The 18773-nt window shown below is 42.6% G+C and overlaps 1 protein-coding gene across 1 annotated transcript in view; it reads left to right on the plus strand.

The window, feature by feature from the left end:
• Window positions 1-18773, plus strand: part of LOC141272717 (fer-1-like protein 4) — a 227932-nt gene that overhangs the window by 47361 nt on the left and 161798 nt on the right. Inside the window, exons 3-8 of the mRNA XM_073683718.1 lie at window positions 2369-2457; window positions 3980-4079; window positions 11016-11107; window positions 12690-12734; window positions 16954-17106; window positions 17350-17407. Of these exons, the coding sequence (XP_073539819.1) occupies window positions 2369-2457; window positions 3980-4079; window positions 11016-11107; window positions 12690-12734; window positions 16954-17106; window positions 17350-17407 (537 nt within the window). The remainder of the gene's footprint in view (window positions 1-2368; window positions 2458-3979; window positions 4080-11015; window positions 11108-12689; window positions 12735-16953; window positions 17107-17349; window positions 17408-18773) is intronic.

An 18773-nucleotide genomic window follows, 5' to 3' on the forward strand; every position in this document is an offset into this window, starting at 1 on the left:
AACTTAGTCAATGAGATTTAAACTATAGAATTAAAGATCCCTCCTTTCTTCAGAAAGGAGACAATTTTTAATAAGAGGTACATTGCAAATTTGATTGTTTTTACAAACACTTTTCAATTTTAACCATTTAATAACTTGAGACAACCTTTTTAAGGACGTGTGATGAGTCAATTTCGTGCCAAGGAAATACATTTTTAAACTACTTTTCCCTTTAAATGATGTCTTCATGTTGTGCTAGGTTATTTGTTTAGTAGGTAGGTCAGGAATGACAGCATTGTAAAACTAGAATAGCCTACAGGGACATTCCTTGTAAAGTCAGAGAAGTTGTGTAAACCCTTGTTCAGCCGATAGCTATCTCTCCCCACACCGAGCCTGTGTGTTTCTTTAAGTAAAGAAAGGGCAAGATCTCCTAAGGTATCAATATCTAACATGATTGATCCCACTATCTCCTCAAATCTACTGTCAGGAAACAGTCGAGAGGCTCACACACGCATTTTATTGTCAGCCAATCCAGCCAGATATGTGTGGAATGGAAAATTATCTGAATGTGCTATATGATGTATGCAAATTACCTCTTCCGACAGGAAGAGGACTAGAACTCTATAGCACCACCTGTTGGAAGTAGTGAGAGAGTTCTAGTCCTCTTCCTCTCTGAAGAGGCAATTTGCATGTTTAATTTCCCAGAGGAGCATTGAATGGCGAATAAGCCTCCTTACATTGGCATGCCAGGGCCGGTATGTCACTCTTCACAAGGAGAAACGTTACCCTATATGATGTAGGCATTTAATCTGCAGGAAAACTGGTTGCGAGTGATTTTTTTAGTGTTAACTAAATAATATGTAATCATTCTAGAATGAAAAGTCTTACAGTTGTCTAATTTACTTTTGTCCTTGGGTATTAAGGTTAGGGCAAAGAAAAATGTCAAAATCTGGTAATATTCTCCTTTCCCTAAGAAAACCTAATACTTATCACACTGTCAGCATAATTTAGGAAACAAGACCTTGATCCCAGCGATGTATCACTTAGTTTACTGGGTGCAGCAGTTATGACACAATTAGAGTTTTTAGATGTAGCATGTAGTAGAGCCTAGAAAACTGATCCCACCCACACCACAACTTTCTATGTAGATTGTCTATAGACAGTGAACTGCTTATCAAAGGAGGCGGCGTGGTCGGACAACTGCGCACAAGAGCACCAGTCCTAGCTGTGATAATATCCTGGTGATAAAACAATCATCATATGAAAAGAACAGTACACAGCTTAATAACTAACACATCACTGAAATCTGTGTTTCAGCTGATACATTATGCTGTCCTTAGATTACATAGCAAAAACCTGCTGACAGATTCCTTTAAAGGGTTCTTTCTTTCACCTGAGATGGTTATGTTTGCAAAGTGCTTGTAAAAACAGGAAACTTTGGAAATCACTTTTTATTAAATAGTGTCCCCTTCGCTACTTTTATTTTTTATTGATTACTGCTAATTGCCAAGGAGACCAGACACCACTACCAAACATGTGCATTGCTTACAAGCTCTGGGAAGTTACTGCCAAACAAACATTTTGCATTGTACAGGAAGTACATAAAGTATCTATCTTGCCTGTTAAATAGATAGGAAACCATTCAATACTTGACCAGGCAAAGACAAGCATGGCAGAAATTGTTCTATATTAGTTATATACTTGTTATAGGAGGTATCCGGGTGAGATAACTTATTAAAGGGAATCTGTCAGCAGGCTTTTCCTATGTAATCTAAAAGCAGCATGATGAAGGGGCAGAGACCCCGATTACAGTAATGTGTCACTTACTGGGCTATGTTTTGCTGTTTCAATACAATCAGTGTTTTATCAGCAGGAGATTATCAATACAGAACAACTGGCCTCGTGCCTCCTAGTCCAATCACGCCCCCATCACTGATTATACACAGAAAGCTATGGTGTGAGTGGGGTTATACAAAGCTGAAGACCTAAGCTCTGCTAGATCTGCAGCAGAGAAAACTGTGACTCTATCATACCTGCTGCACCTAATAAACTAAGTGATACATTACTGGAATTAGGGTCTCTGTTCGTACCTCATGCCGCTGTCCGATTACATAGCAAAAAACTGATGTTAGATTCCCTTTAAAGCAATCAGAAATACTTACATGGAACATTATTTTACATTATTATAATCACCAGTGATATGAAGGGTTGCCAATGCCATAAATGATTTTGGCGGTATGCTCATTCTACTGGAAATTGCACATGGAATACATCTATAAATCAATACCAATGTCAACCGTTATAATGCAGATAACATCTTATTAAATCATGTGGAGGAAGTTACATAGCAAGAAGCACTCTAATGCTATCTGGTTTTATTTTTATACAGCATTTTCGATGGCCTCACTATGGGAAAATTGTATCTGAGGAAGTTCTTACTGTAAAGGTTTACAATTGCAGCAAAGTTTTCACCAACAGGTAAATTTACAATCTCTATTATACAATACCGCAGATATAAATTAAATGTAAAATATTTAATACTATTACATCTATCATTTTTTAGTTATTTCAATTGACCTGAAAATAAAAGAAAGAAGTGGATCTATGTATATGTTTATGTGGCAACAGACTACAAACAAACACTGAGTAGTCAGGTCTAGCAGTCACACTCTTTTCCATCAATACGTTAATTCTTACTGACAGATTTAATTAGTTAGCAAGCACTAGAAGTCAGATAGGCACAAGAAAAATGTGTTGTAAAGAGAACCTGTCACTTTGGAATACGCTATTTACCTCTAGATATAGAGTTTGTCTTCAGGTAAATGCCACTACAATACTTCCTGGCTGTCTTACCGAAAGTGCAGCAATCAGGAGAAAATGAACTTATCATCTCCCAAGAGCCGCCGGCTTTCAGTTATGGGGGCGTGCATAGAACGGCAACAGTCACCACTCACAGCACTGCTCAGTATACTGTGAGTGGTGGCTCTAAGCAATCCTCGACACTTTGATTGACAGTCGACTATGCGGCACAACTGTGCACAGCGAGCTGTCAATCAAATTGCCCTAACGTGCTTTCAGTCGCCGCTCACAGTATAGTAAGTGGCACTGTGAGCAGTGACTGTAGCAGCTCTGTGCATGCCCCGATGACTGAAAGCTGGCGGCTCTCAGGAAGAAATAAGTTAATTTTCCTAATTTCTCCAAAGACATACTGATAGAGAATTTAGGTTGTGAGCCCCAATGGGGACAGCAATGATAATGTCTGTAAAGCGTCTCAGAATTAATGGCACTATGTAAGTGAGTATAATAAGTAACTAAATAATAAGATTTTCTCCCGGTAGCCGCACTTTCGGTAAAGTGGCATTATTATGTTATTTGCCTGCAGCTTAACGCTATATCTACAGGTAAATAATGTTTTTTGAGGCAAAAGGTTCCCATTACAATAAATATATAGAACTTCCAAAAGTACTTACCAGATTATTATTACATATCCTCTAATTTGAAGATGTAGCTAGGTCAGTACTCTTCTCTTTTACAGCTGATACATAGACAGAAAAGGGGTCTGAAAATGTCTAAGTAATGAAATGGGCTCGACTGCTAATTCCCTTAATGCAGATCAACACTTACATCTGGAAATAGGGTGACCTTTGATAGTTCAAGTATATTAATAACTTGGATATATTTACCTTTGCAACATATTGAAACATATTTTTTTCAAGTAGACAGCCCCTTTTAGTCATCTTGTGGCGTGACATAGGGCTCCTATAAATATGAAAGACTGTCGGAAATATTCATTTTTGGCTTCTCTGTACAGCTATACTATTTCATACTAGAAAACAAAAAGGTTTTGTAAATATTATAAATAAAATATTTCAAAACAATATCTAGCATTAATATCCTCAATCTCATCCCTATGTTGTGTGTAAAGCCGATAGTGTCTTAGATTGGCTGGTTTAATGGCGGGCTCCATACTTTACAACTTATTCTTGCTCTTCTGCTCTAGATTATTAGGGAAATTGATAATCAGTTTACAACATCTTCCAAAGAGTGGTCGGCTCATCCTTACAGAAGCTTTAGTGGACAAGAACTACAGCATCACGGGGGTAAGAACAATAATAAATATTAACAAACATATTATTCAGAATTATTACTTTGTGTTTAACAGTAAAACATCTAGTGTGTAAAAAATTGCCTAGGCCTTGGATGGTCATTGTTTACATTCATGAATTAGCAGTGTGGTAGGTCAGAACAAGGTAGTCCCTAAAACTGTCCAATAAAAACCGCTTTCAAGTTCTCGGCTTGCAATCACTGAAACATTTAGTTCACATTCATGGGCCAAAAATCTATTCTGATAATGTCCAGCTGACAGGTGCATGGCTTACAAGATAGATCTCAAAGGGTTGTGCAGGCCTAAGCTCTCATCTGCTCTGACATCAGGTGCAGAGAGACACAACTGTATACTTGTGGGAACCTATCTGAGCACCTATACACCCTAGGAGTGCCATATTCCCTAAATACACAACGTATACTGGTCAGGACAGTTGCTGACTCAACCGCTTGGTGCCCACCGAGTATCATACATGGATATTCCATTAACGGCACCTTGTTTATGTGGGATGAAAGGCTATTAGACATTCACAGACAAGACTACATTAGGTGTTTATGTGCATCATCAGTGTTTAGGACGTATTCATAGCAGTTTTGCTGACCCTTTGTTCCCAATGGAGATAAGCTGGCTTGAAAGGACTCTGGCAGCATCTCGAGGTGCATTTAGATAAGTTGACCACTGCCGTTAAATGACCAACGATGGGCTACATATGAACTGATCAGTGGTCATTTAATGGTCTGTTTAGACAAGTCCGACTGCACTTTCATGTATTCTAAACGATCATTAATAAGATTATTCTGCGAGTATAAGCCATCATACAAGATTAAATGAATTTTTCTCATTTGTGGGGTTAGTACTGGCCTGTTTAGGATACTCATTCATGATTATTGACCTGTGCAAATGGATCCTTATCCCTGGTCTAACCAAGCATGCTTGTGTAGCACCCTGAGGATTCGGCTGCTACAGGGGTATTGCACCTCAACCCAGAGGTGTGATATTCCACTCCCGGGTAAGGAAGGAGTGTGGAACTGAGCTCAGATAGACTGCATGCACTACATACATCCCATTCCAGAGGAGCAGGCCGACGGTACTCCCACTTAGAAATGTGCAGGTACAACCGAGCCTGTTCCTGGCTGGAGTGGGAGGGGGGTGGTACATCCCATGTAGTGTAGGGGCAGATAGGGGGAGCAGTCTGGGTAGTGATAGGAGCTCATTGGGTGCTGGTCACCTGAGCTCACACATAGAGGGATATATAAGGAGGGCACCAACTTAGATCAGGGTCAGTCAGCTGCAGAGGACAAGTCAGATGCAGAGAGCAGGAAACAGCAGCCCTGGAGAGAGAGAGAGAGGAGAAAGAAAGAGAAAGACCCAGAGGGGGAAGACTGAAGGGACCCAAGAACCCAAATTAGAGCACCGGGTGAGGAGTCAGCATCAGGGTACCGGAACCCAAACTGGTGGGGGTAAAAACAATCCCCAGCCAGAGACCGGAGACCGTGGGCAGTGTCTGTCACGGTCACCCACCATATTCACCCCGAAGGCACACCACATGAAGGGTCAGGGAACCCAGGGCCAAGGGTGTCCCAAAAGAAGGCCCGAGGGAGCTGGACCTAGGTGAATCACTGGTGGGGACGGCTGAAGAAAGGACAGAGGGAGAGCTCAGGGCCACGCTCCGGACTTGTTTGGGGGTTGGCTGGATCCAGGACCTGGTGGACGCAGCACGGCTCGGGTGGTCACTAGCAGCTGGAGTGACCGAAACATCAGCAGTAAATAAACACCCTTAACTGCACAACCCGAGTCTGTCTTCATTGCCGGCTGCACCGCACCACCACAACCCCCATCCTCTGCGCCTGTCCCCTCTGAGGCTATACCCCTCCCGTTGGGGGTTATCCCACCAAGCTGCGCATCCACCATCAGCCTCAGCGGACCCTGCTGCAGCGGCGGCCACAGTGACCGCATCACAACGGGTGGCGTAGTCGACACAAAAGAACTTTAGTAACATCTGTAAAGCTGCCACATAACACTGAGCTTGACGCCCTGGGCACGGGACCGGGTCACAGCCGCTCGGAGACTACAACCCCCCCATCTGATCCGGTGCCGGGTATTCCCCTCAAAAAGGAATATGTCCCAGGGGGCGCGTCACTTGCATATGGGAGGTTATCCAGGAGGAATAGCTTTTGGCCAAATGACAACTTTTAAGGGTGTATGAACTCCTTTAATTCTATTGTTATCGTCACTATCTGTAGACCAGATAAAATTCAGACATTAAGGTTTAGCCTACACATCGAATTTGGAACCAAAATGGGTGGCTGTATAGTGCTGATACATCGCTGTGTAATACAGCTGCATAAAGATACATTGTGACACGCAGGGTACCGCAACCGCGACAAGCAAATCGCTAAAAAATCTGACTTTTTGCAACTTGCTTGTCTTGCTTGCTGTACCCTGAAGGTTGCAGTGAGACCCCATTCACCTGCATTACATTGCAATATCACATTGGCATAGAGCAATCTTGACGGTACCACCCGTATCATGACCATAGTCGCTGTGCGGCCCCAGCCTTACAGGTGAGGGTGTCTATTGACATTGCTGTTAATCAAATGAAAACAATACGAGTTAACTAGCATCTGATCTGTTACATGTTCCACAGACAAAAACATGGTGTCCGTCTCTTTCTCTGATGACTAAGAACATAGTCCCATGACTCAGCTGAGATCTGCTTTTGACTTGCACATAGCAGCCCCATCACTTCTCACCTGCTTCGCACCCAGCTGCATTTTTATGAGGCTGTTCCTGGGCTGGTTTTATTGTGATTTAGGGTTTTTCTTCCTTAGTTTATTAAGATCCAAGAAGCAGAAAGCTGAAAATCGAAAACACAACAGTATTGCTATACAAAGATGTGATGACCTATGAATAAGATTCCTAACTACCTGTTTGTCCGGTCTGGCAGCTTCCTCTAAAGATAACTAGATAAAACATATATTTCTAGTCAATCTGAAAGGGTTTATACAGTGGTGTGAAAAGTGGTTTCCCCCTTCCTGGTGTCTTATTCTTTAATTTCTTTCTTTCTTTAAACTTATTCTTTATTATTAAGGGAAAAAGAAATCCAAACCTACGGGGCCCTGTGTGAAAAAGTGATTGCCCCCTAAACCTAATAACTGGTTGGGCCACCCTTAGCAGCAACAACTGCAATCAAGCATTGCAATAACTGGCAATGAGTCTCTTACAACGCTCTGGAGGAATTTTGGCCACTCATCTTTGCAAAATTGTTGTAATTCAGCCACATTGGAGGGTTTCCTAGCTTGAAGCGCCTTTTTAAGGTCATGCCACAGCATCTCAATCAGATTAAGGTCAGGACCTCAGAATTGATACATTAAATAGCAAGGAGGTATCTCTAAAACATAACCTTTACTAATATTCATAAAACTGATATACACACAGACCAAAAGTTTGGACACACCTTCTCATTTAAATATTTTTCTGTATTTTCATGACTATGAAAATTGTACATTCACACTGAAGGCATCAAAACTATGAATTAACACATGTGGAATTATATACTTAACAAAAAAGTGTGAAACAACTGAAAATATGTCTTATATTCTAGGTTCTTCAAAGTAGCCACCTTTTGCTTTGATGACTGCTTTGCACACTCTTGGCATTCTCTTGATGAGCTTCAAGAGGTAGTCACCGGAAATGGTTTTCACTTCACAGGTGTGCCCTTTCAGGTTTAATAAGTGGGATTTCTTGCCTTATAAATGGGGTTGGGACCATCAGTTGTGTTGTGCAGAAGTCTGGTGGATACACAGCTGATAGTCCTACTGAATAGACTGTTAGAATTTGTATTATGGCAAGAAAAAAGCAGCTAAGTAAAGAAAAACGAGTGTCCGTCATTACTTTAAGAAATTAAGGTCATTCAGTCCGAAAAATTGGGAAAACTTTGAAAGTGTCCCCAAGTGCAGTTGCAAAAATCATCAAGCGCTACAAAGAAATTGGCTCACATGAGGACCGTCCCAGGAAAGGAAGACCAAGAGTCACCTCTGCTTCTGAGGATAAGTTTATCCGAGTCACCAGCCTCAGAAATCGCAGGTTAACAGCAGCTCAGATTAGAGACCAGGTTAATGCCACACAGAGTTCTAGCAGCAGACACATCTCTTCAACAACTGTTAAGAGGAGACTTTGTGCAGCAGGCCTTCATGGTAAAATAGCTGCTAGGAAACCACTGCTAAGGACAGGCAACAAGCAGAAGAGACTTGTTTGGGCTAAAGAACACAAGGAATGGACATTAGACCAGTGGAAATCTGTGCTTTGGTCTGATGAGTCCAAATTTGAGATCTTTGGTTCCAACCACCGTGTCTTTGTGCGACGCAGAAAAGGTGAACGGATGGACTCTACATGCCTGGTTCCCACCGTAAAGCATGGAGGAGGAGGTGTGATGGTGTGGGGGTGCTTTGCTGGTGTGGGGATTGATTTAAAATTGAAGGCATACTGAACCAGCATGGCTACCACAGCATCTTGCAGCGGCATGCTATTCCATCCGGTTTGCGTTTAGTTGGACCATCATTTATTTTTCAACAGGACAATGACCCCAAACACACCTCCAGGCTGTGTAAGGGCTATTTGACCAAGAAGGAGAGTGATGGGGTGCTGCGCCAGATGACCTGGCCTCCACAGTCACCAGACCTGAACCCAATCGAGATGGTTTGGGGTGAGCAGGACCGCAGAGTGAAGGCAAAAGGGCTAAGCATCTCTGGGAACTCCTTCAAGATTGTTGGAAGACCATTTCCGGTGACTACCTCTTGAAGCTCATCAAGAGAATGCCAAGAGTGTGCAAAGCAGTCATCAAAGCAAAAGGTGGCTACTTTGAAGAACCTAGAATATAAGACATATTTTCAGTTGTTTCACACTTTTTTATTAAGTATATAATTCCACATGTGTTAATTCATAGTTTTGATGCCTTCAGTCTGAATGTGTCATGAAAATACAGAAAAATCTTTAAATGAGAAGGTGTGTCCAAACTTTTGGTCTGTACTGTATGTATATCAGTTTTATGAATATTAGTAAAGGTTATGTTTTAGAGATACCTCCTTGCTATTTAATGAATCAGGACTTTGACTAGGCCACTCCAAAGTCTTAATTTTGTTTTTCTTAAGCCATTCAGATGTGCACTTGCTGATGTGATTTGGATCATTGTCCTGCTGCATAGCTTAAGTGCGCTTCAGCTTAAGGTCACAAACAGCTGGCCGGACATTCTCCTTCAGGATGTTTTGGTAGACAGCAGAATTCATGGTTCCATTTACCACAGCAAGTCTTCAAGGTCCTGAATCAGCAAAACAGCCCCAGACCATCACACTACCACCACCATATTTTACTGTTGGTATGATGTTCCTTTTCTTGTCAGTCCACAGAATATTCTCCCAAAAGTCTTGGAGATCATCAAGATGTTTTATGGCAAAACTGAGAAGAACCTTTATATTCTTTTTGCTCAGCAGTTGCTTTCGTCTTGGAACTCTGCCATGCATGCCATTTTTGCCCAGTTTCTTTCTTATGGTGGAGTCATGAACCTTAACTGAGGCAAATGAGGCCTGCAGTTGTTTGGATCTTGTTGTGGGTTCTTTTCTGACTTCTTGAATGAGTCGTCGCTGCGCTTTTGGGGTAGTTATAGTCAGCCGGCCACTCATGGGAAGGTTCACCACTGTCCCATGTTTTCGTCATTTGTGGATATGGCTCTCACTGTGATTCACTGAAGTCCCAAAGCTTTAGAAATGGCTTTATAACCTTTTCCAGACTGATAGATCTCAATTACTTTGGTTCTCATTTGTTCCTGAATTTCTTTGGATTGGAGCATGATGTCTAGCTTTTGAGGATCATTTGGTGTGTGACTAGGGAAATGGAACTCGGCTTCCCAAAGATGTGATAAATCGCCAGTAATTCATGTTTTAATGGGGGGGGGGCAATCACTTTTTCACGTAGGGCCCTGTAGGTTTGGATTTCTTTTTCCTTTAATAGTAAATACCTTTATTTAAAAACTGCATTTTGTGTTATCTTTGTCTAATATTTAAATTTGTTTTGTGATCTGAAACATTTAAGCGTGACAAACATGCAAAATAATAAGAAATCAGGGGCAAATACTTTTTCACACCACTGTATATAAACCTCATAGGGATATTCTTAAGTTTGGAAGTTATCCCCTATCCGCAGTATAAAGGATAACTTCCTGATCTCTAGAGGTCTGGCCACAGAGACCACCACTGATCCAGGGAACGGGAGCTCTAGTGAGTTTCATTTGAATGGAGTGATAGTTGATCATGCGCATTGCTATCTCTGGCAGTCCCATTAAGAAAGAATGAAGTGGCAGTGTGTATTGTTGACCAATGCTCCATCGAGTCGGGGTGAGCTCTTGGGATTGGTGGTCCTAACAGTCGGAATTGAAGCAATTGGGAAGCTGTACCCTAGTAAATTGATAAGGAATAACTTCCAAACTTGACAATACCCCTTAAGTTCGTACATTTTGTCACTTGCTTTCTTTGCACAAATCTGCACGAAAAACAACTTCAAAACATATTTTACTTTTTTTCAATAGAAACAATACGTTGTCTTTCATACAGTTACTTTTTTCTCAGTTTCAAAACTGATCCAATAAGTGACAAGTCACTTATTGAAGAAGATCTTTGGTTGGATTCTGCTCTATAATTCTGGTGTATAATGACAATCATATTGTCCCCATTAAGTAGAGCCAATTTGCATGCGCACCCACAGCAGTACAAACTTCAAATGTAGAAACCTGGATTCTGGTGCAAATATACATTACGTTTTTCTGATGTGTATTTACTCCATGTGATTATACCATATTCCATAGATCTTAAAAGAGAGTGAATTATGATAATCTTTCTGTATAAGAAATAACTCTATACCTTTCTCCCCACGACTACAGATAAATGTTGAGTTGGATATCCGTTATCAGCCTGCTCAAGGTGCAGTTGGTGCTTGGGTTGCAGATGACTTTTTTGCTACAGTGGAAGACAGGTACACTTAACCTCTGGATCCCTTCAATATAATATAGTTATACTGGCTATTACAGGGACCTCAGATGGGACAGTATCCTCAGGTTAGGTGATAACAAGCTGATCGGTGGGGTATGACCTCTGGGAATGAGGAACTTTTGTTCCTGTCAGGGCTTGTGCACTCGATCGATTTTTCTCTGATGAGTGCTATCCGTGGTTTCACGGATAGCACTTGTACCTTTGCTATTCTATGGGGCTGTGCACATGTTCGATTTTTCTCCTCGGACCGAGTGTTGAGCCGAAAAAAATCGGAGACACTACGATTTTGATCCGAGAGTCGTATCAAATCGGCAATGCAAGTCTAAGGGTCCGTGAAGAAGTCGGAACACACTCGAATGACATCCGAGTGAGGTCTGCTTTTCATGGACTGATAGAATGGAAAAGATTGAAAAACTGTTTTTTTTTTCTCTCAACGTCCGGGAAAAACTGATGCCACTTTGACCAAATTGTGATCAAAGTTGGATCAGAATAATCAACGGATTGTGGAGAAATTAGTTGTGTGAACCTACCCTTAGAAATGAAGCGGCAATGCACATGATCAACTGCTGCTCCATTCATTCCTTATGGGGCTGCTGAGCTCGGATTTTTACGGCAGTACCATAGAGATTGAATGGATACAACCTGCAGATCCATTTTCTAATGGTGATAAAAGTGGCCAGTTTGGGATTAAAATTGCCTTTTCTGCCAATCGGTGGCAATCCTAGCGGTTAGACTCCCACCGTTCAATAAGTTATTACAGATCCTAACAAATCTCCCAAAGCAATTAGATACCTCTAATGAGTTTTTTTTCCCAAAATACAAATTGCAGGCAGGAGTCTTGATACACAATTCTATCATAAGTGTTATAACATGACACAAACCATCATCAACCAGATAATAAGGAACTTTTTAAATCAAATGCATTCTTTGCTTATTTCTTGGCAATTTATTACAAGGTGTAGGATTACCTTTTACAATATTGGGTATAACTTGTCAAAAGTATTAAAAAAATGCAAAAGGTAAAAGCTGGTGATAAAAAGCGCTAAGGCATATACAATTCAGCAATTATTACCTTTATTAAAGTCCTTGTAAAAACACAATGCATTTCGACGCCATGCAAGCCGTCTTCATCAGGTCTCACCTTAGCCTTAGCGCCTTTTATCACCAGCTTTTACATTTTGCATTTTTCGCATCCCACCCCTTAGGGTTACTGGTGAGCTGCTTTGGCTTACTTTTTAATTTTAGCTCATGGATTGTTTGCCCCTCATTTTGACATCCTAGCGCTTCTTACTACCAGCTTCAATGGGTTTTTTTCTTGTCAAAAGTCTTAGACACATTATGGTTCATTGTAATTATACACCGAATAAATGTACTACAGTTACAATATCTCACTGGTGATTATGACTATACAACATTCAGACAAATACACGTGATATCAGATTATAAAACAAAAAAGCTGTGTCCTAAATTTTCATGACATCCAGGAGAGTTTTAATCGTGTTATTTAATACGTGTTACGTGATGTTCATTTGTGTTACATAATAGCATTTATTCTGTTTTGACAGCTCAGCATTGATTATTCGAAATGTTGCCTTTCAAGATGAAGAGGGGTAAGTATAGTGATAAGCTCATTAACAAAGTATGCTTCAGTAGTATAACTCTACTGTAAAATATTACTATACACTACAGTAATAGCAGATGATCACCCGGGGTCCTGAGCTTGAGTACCTGGGAACGTCCATTAAACAGTATGATGGAGTAGTGGTACACCTTTCTGTACACTGATTACATCAGGGTGCAGCTGGAGCTTGCAACAGGTGATCAGTGAGGGTACTTGGTCTCGGACCTCCTCTTATCTGAGATTGATGACCTACCCTAAGAATAAGTCATAAATATCTTTGTTTTGAAATCACTTTTAAAGGGTTATTCTTAAGTTTGGAAAGCATCCTCTATACACAGGATGGGGGATAAGCTCCCAATCGCTGGTGGTCCAACCACTTGGACTGGGAGCAGACACAAACAGAAGAGGTCCCCTGTGCAAGAAAAATATGTGGGCCTTTTGGAGTCCAATAGCTCATCATAATGATCAATTCCACCTGCTTTGGAGGTATTGCACCTCTGCCAGAGGTGTGATATTCCACTCCCGGGTAAGGATGGAGTATGGACCAGGGCTCAGTTAGCTGCATGCATCACACACACCCCATTTCCGGGGGACAGCTCAACGGTGCCCCCATTTATACAGTAATGCAGGCACGACAGACCATGTCCCTGGCTGGAGTGGGGAGGGGGGAGGAAAACCCAGTGATGTAGGAGCAGAAGGGGACGGTTTCTGAGCATAGGTAGGAGCTCATTGGTTGCTGGTCACCTGAGCTCACACACTGGGGGAAGGTATATAAGGTGGGCACCATCTTAGTTCAAGGTCTGTCTGGTCTAGTTTAGTCAGTGAGAGAAGAAGACAGGGAGCTGCGGCTCAGCCTGAGCTCAGCTCCACTTGGCAGGCCTATGGTGAAGGCCGGAGCCAGAGAGGAGAGGAGAACAGGAACAGAAAGGAACAGAAAGGAACAGAAACAGAAAGGAACAGAAAAGGAAGAGAAGTACCCAAAGTGTAGAAGGGCTCAGGAACAAGAAGGCAGAAAGGACCCAGGAAATTACGGGTGACGGGTCAGGCAAGAAAAGGGTACCGGATCCCAAGTTGGTGGAGGCAAATAATCCTCAGCCAAGAACCGGAGGTCGTGATCATTACTTGGTGCGACCCCCTGCTAAACCTTGCTAGGAAGGCACCATATAGGATAGCGGGAAAGGGGGCTCACGTTTGCCCGCATAGATCCGCGGCAGCTGGACAAAAGCTTGGTCACTGGTGGGGCACGAGCCAGAGCAAGGATAGAAGGGAGTCCTGTGCCATACTCCAGAATTACCTGGGGGTTGACCGAGCCCCTCACCTGGTGGACGCAGCACGGCTTGGGCCGTCACTACCAGTACAGAAGTGGCTTGGAGTATACGAACTGTGAGTAAAAGACCCTGGACTGCAACATGTTGTCTTTGTGCTTCTTACTCCGCCAGCACTAACGGTACTGGGACTCCCTGCACCATCACCCCCACCATCTACTACACTGCCCTGGGGCTACACTCTCCCCGTGGGGAGTTATACGATCTCAGCTGCACGCACCATCAGCCTCAGGGGACTGCCTTGCAGCGGCGGTTCATAATAGCCACAATCCACGGGTGGCGTAGTCGGACATTGCAAAGCACATAGTAGACTACCACTGGTCTGACCACCCTGAGCCACGGGACCGGGTTGCCATTACTACCCCCATCAGCACCGTACACTAGGAGGCCCGGTTCCGGGTGCCCCACGGCCCTGGGGGCGAGTCACATGGACTGGCTACTGGTTTCCTGACCTGAGCCTGACAGCCTCATAGACACACATGAAGCTGTGATACACTAGTTGGGAGACTTACATCCAGTCCATGTATTGCAGTCTTAAATCGTTAGATCGGACCGAGATCCATCGACATCTGAATGAGCCCTTAGACCTTCTTTATATAATTGGACTGCATGGAAAAGAGGCACCAAGAAGATGTGGAGAATAGCACTATGTGTGGTGATAACTATCTCAGGAGGAAATAGAGAAGATTAGCGTGCAAACATTCTCTACGTTATCTCAGGAGGAAACACAGTCCTTTGTACACAGCAGCCTGCCATTCACTTTATCCTTATGAATACACCAAACTTTGTGGGTGGACAGACTTATGTGAAGATCTGAGATTGTGGGTTTTAATAATCGCCTAGGCCGGTTAATGATGCAACAATATTTTATTCCTTACTTCCATGGTAATACAGCAATTCCAGGTAAATGTCAAAAATACAATTGTCTCAGTCCACAAGATCCCATCCCCAGGGCGGTAGTTCCACTGCCTTTGTGCCAAACGATACTCACTGTTCCCCAACTTTTGGCCCTCCAGCCAGTATAGTCTGTAGTCACAGTCCACGATCCTCCATATGACAGATAAAAGAATAGAAGCAAAGGTATCCAGTAGTAACAGTCCTTTAAGAAAGTTTATCAAATTCAGACGACAGATCTCACAACTGTAAAACGTTTATCCAGCCCAGCCGGCAGCCGATCTCTACTCCATAAGCCATCGATCCATCCATGGTCCAGGTCCTCAGACTAGATCCTATCCCTTCGATGACATTCCGCCAACTCCCCACTAAACATGTGGCTTATTTTCTCCTTCACTGGAATCAGCCCACTGAATGGGCAGAACTGCTCTCACCCTCCCCCACAAAGCTAAGTGTGCATTAGTGGAGGTATTTTTCTCAGGTGGAGCCCATCACCTGGGTCTGCATGTGAGATTCTCTGTGGTGACGGCTCCGCCGGATCTACTTTCAACACTCACACAATGGGCCTAGTCACTGTTTGAACAATGGTTAGAGGCTCCTGAGATACTAATGAGATTACTGGAATGCTGGGCACTTTAAGAGTGAAATTAGTGAACATACTGACTAGCAAGAAGAACAATAAAACACAGCAAGAAATCACTAATAAAACACAACAATAAGATCGACGAAAATCGGTGCTCCGTGCTGGAAAAGTCTTTAGAAAATGGGCAGCTCCTCACAACTTCTGGTTGGACATTGGTTGCATAGCAGTGCACAAAAAAGTCTGCAAAGAATGATAAAGTAACAAATATAGCTTAGCTATGTGTTATCTCCTAGTAATTAGATATCTAATGAGACAGCAACCTACTGATTGCATGAACCTTTCACCAGTTTTAGCATGCTAAACACGCCACATTATCAAATTAATTTTTTTTTATTTCTCATTCCCATTGCAGAGATATTAGCTTGTAAAGTTTAGATTCTAACTCCCAATTCAGCCAGAGGGACATTAGCAGAGATTCGTCCCTGGGTGAGATTACTTTTTCCCTTGCATGATGTTGACCAATCATAAGTTGGAGGGAGAAAAAAGAACATGCCCCCAGAGAATATCAGATCTGGCTTTCACTGTGTGAATAGTGTAATGACACACAGCCCTGTTCTCCTCACTGATCTACTTGCTGGCAGCTGCCATGATTTCATGTGGGAAAGGAGAATCTCACACAGAGAAAGCTGATTTTGTAAATACATGTGAGGGCTTGACTTTTATGGTGATTGGTAGAAGATTGTGAACCACACTACATAAGGACAGCCCTGCGTTTGTTCACTTATACAGTACTTGACAAAGACCCATATAGGGTCAAAACGTTGTTTGGAATGGTGGAATAAACACCCTTTTTGCAATTGAACACCCTGAATTGACTCTGTCTTTTCCTTTTTACCTGTATGTATACCCCAAAGTTGGTTCCTTGGGGATTATCGACGTGCGTCCACTACAGTAAGTGCTGGCGGTCATTATATATTTTTTGGACAGAGAAAGCTGTGTCTGACCATCTCTGGAGGCGTGTTTTTTTCCCCTGCATGACGCTACCCAATCATAACCAGAGGAATAACTACATGCCCCCAGAGAGGACTCTTGTTTGAAGGGGAAAATTAGAATCTAAATTTTACAATCTAATATCTCTGCAATGGAGAGAAAAAAAAAAAAGTTGCATTTGGCTCTACAGCCGCTATTCTATGATGTGGCCAGTTTAGCATGTTAAAGTGTTAAAAGCTCCTCTCTAAGAACGAAAGCGATTAGATCCAACCTTGTTTATAAACTAAAAAGGCAAGTGGTTTATCCCCAATTCATAAATATTTTGGTGACACTACATATAAAAAGTGTTAAAGTTAATTAACCTCTACCTGGGATAATGTGGGTATAGGATTAAATACCATCTCTGTTGTTCATAGAGAAGATACAGAAGAAGTGGCTCGCAAGAAGGACATTGATGCCGTACGCATAGGAAAGAAACTAGTCAAAGGCTCGGAAGATGACGATGATGACGATTCCTATGATGAGATGGAAATAGAAATTTCTGGGGTCAATTTTACACCTGTTTTGAGGTATTACTTTAAGCAGAAAGTGACATTTTTAAAGGCCTCTGGAACATATTTTACATCTAGTACAAAGCCCAAAATGAAATAACATCTCTTGACTATGAATCTCATTGTATTCTCTATAAAAAATTATGACTTGATATTTACCTCCCTGCTGTTGGAATGATTGATTTTGGCAAGAATTGATTATTTTAGTACTCAATCACAATGACATTGACAATCGTGTCTCATTTTGATGATTTTTTACAGTCGATGTGCTGTGCCGGTGAGAGATTTAACAGTAAATCCCAAACCAAGAAACTTTCAGGTATGGGAATTATAATACTGCATATTTCTGATTGCTGCCATCGGTATCACTAGTTATTTTCTTCTTATTTTGTTGGTGATGTCATTAAGGGGAGACTGTTTTATGTTATATATGATGTGTATTTTGTAGGCATTAATAAGGGAACATAGTATGACTTATATAACACAAAGGTCACTATACAGGGATTTAGGGGGGATGCGGAGTGCTGCTGTTTATCTGGTAGTTTAGAGAATAACAAGAATTTAATAAATTGTGTTTTGAGCAAACAAATATAACAGTTTTTCATAAATCCTTTGTAATGCAGCAGGTTGCTAGCATTACTGTAAATGGTCCAGGATGTGCTTACTGGACCATGTACCTTCCCCTTTATCTGACTGGTCACATGACTGTGACATCACCCAGGTCCTGCATGCACAGTAAAGCTCTGTACACATGACTGGGACAGCACACAGGACCTATACACACAGCTGACTGATCACATGACTGTGACATCAGCAAGGTCCTGTCAGTATGAGGCTGTCTGTGCACAGCATATATAAACCTGCTTAATTTGAGACAGGTGTGTTCGGTGTGAGAGGCGTGAGGCCTGTTCCCCATGTGTGTGGGATACCGTGATACCGTGAAGCCTGGCAGCCTGAAGGCAAAGACTAGATCCTGTGCGGATGCTAGTGGCCTTGGAAGGCAGCGGCTTTGAAGTGAAGCTTGGTACCTGAAAGGTCGAGCCTGGATCCTGTGCGGATGTCAGTGGCCTTTGAGGGAGAGCCGGCTTGAGTAAGAGTCCTGGAAGGCAGAGCCTGGATCCTGTGTGGATGTCAGTGGCCTTTGAGGGAACGACGGCTGGAGACCCCTACCTGGGAAGCCGCAGAGCCACAGTGGTGGCAGAGTAACGGACTGAGACAGCTATACCCGGCAAAGGTAATACCCGGTGCTATATGGACATTGTGATATGAACATTGCTACTTTATTACCTTGCCGTAAGCTGTACCCTGGAGCAAGTGGGCCGGTGTGCCACTTGGCTCATGAATTGTTTATGTGTGTAAACCTGCCTTTGGCGGACTAAGATGAACTGTGTGTGAACAGCGGTTTATGAAGTGCCATAATAAACTGCAACACTGTGTGAAAAACGTAAAGACATTGCACGTGTGCATTGATTGACGCAGCGAAGCGAGTTACCCCCAGTATGATGACGAGCGCTGCCTTACATATGGTTCGAGAGTGCGGGCAACGGCAGCCCGGTTGCTAGTGGCAACGACAACCCCGGTTGCTAGGGGCAACGGCACAGGACGACGAGTGTGGATAAAGCATCTTGCGGCAACTCGGCGGGGTTGCGAAGATTGGCGTCGCACTCAAACCTGGTTTGCTGTGG

The sequence above is a fragment of the Phyllobates terribilis genome, unplaced genomic scaffold (genome assembly GCF_046119375.1).
Source record: "Phyllobates terribilis strain yellow unplaced genomic scaffold, ASM4611937v1 Scaffold_5__5_contigs__length_657084704, whole genome shotgun sequence".
Taxonomy (NCBI): domain Eukaryota; kingdom Metazoa; phylum Chordata; class Amphibia; order Anura; family Dendrobatidae; genus Phyllobates; species Phyllobates terribilis.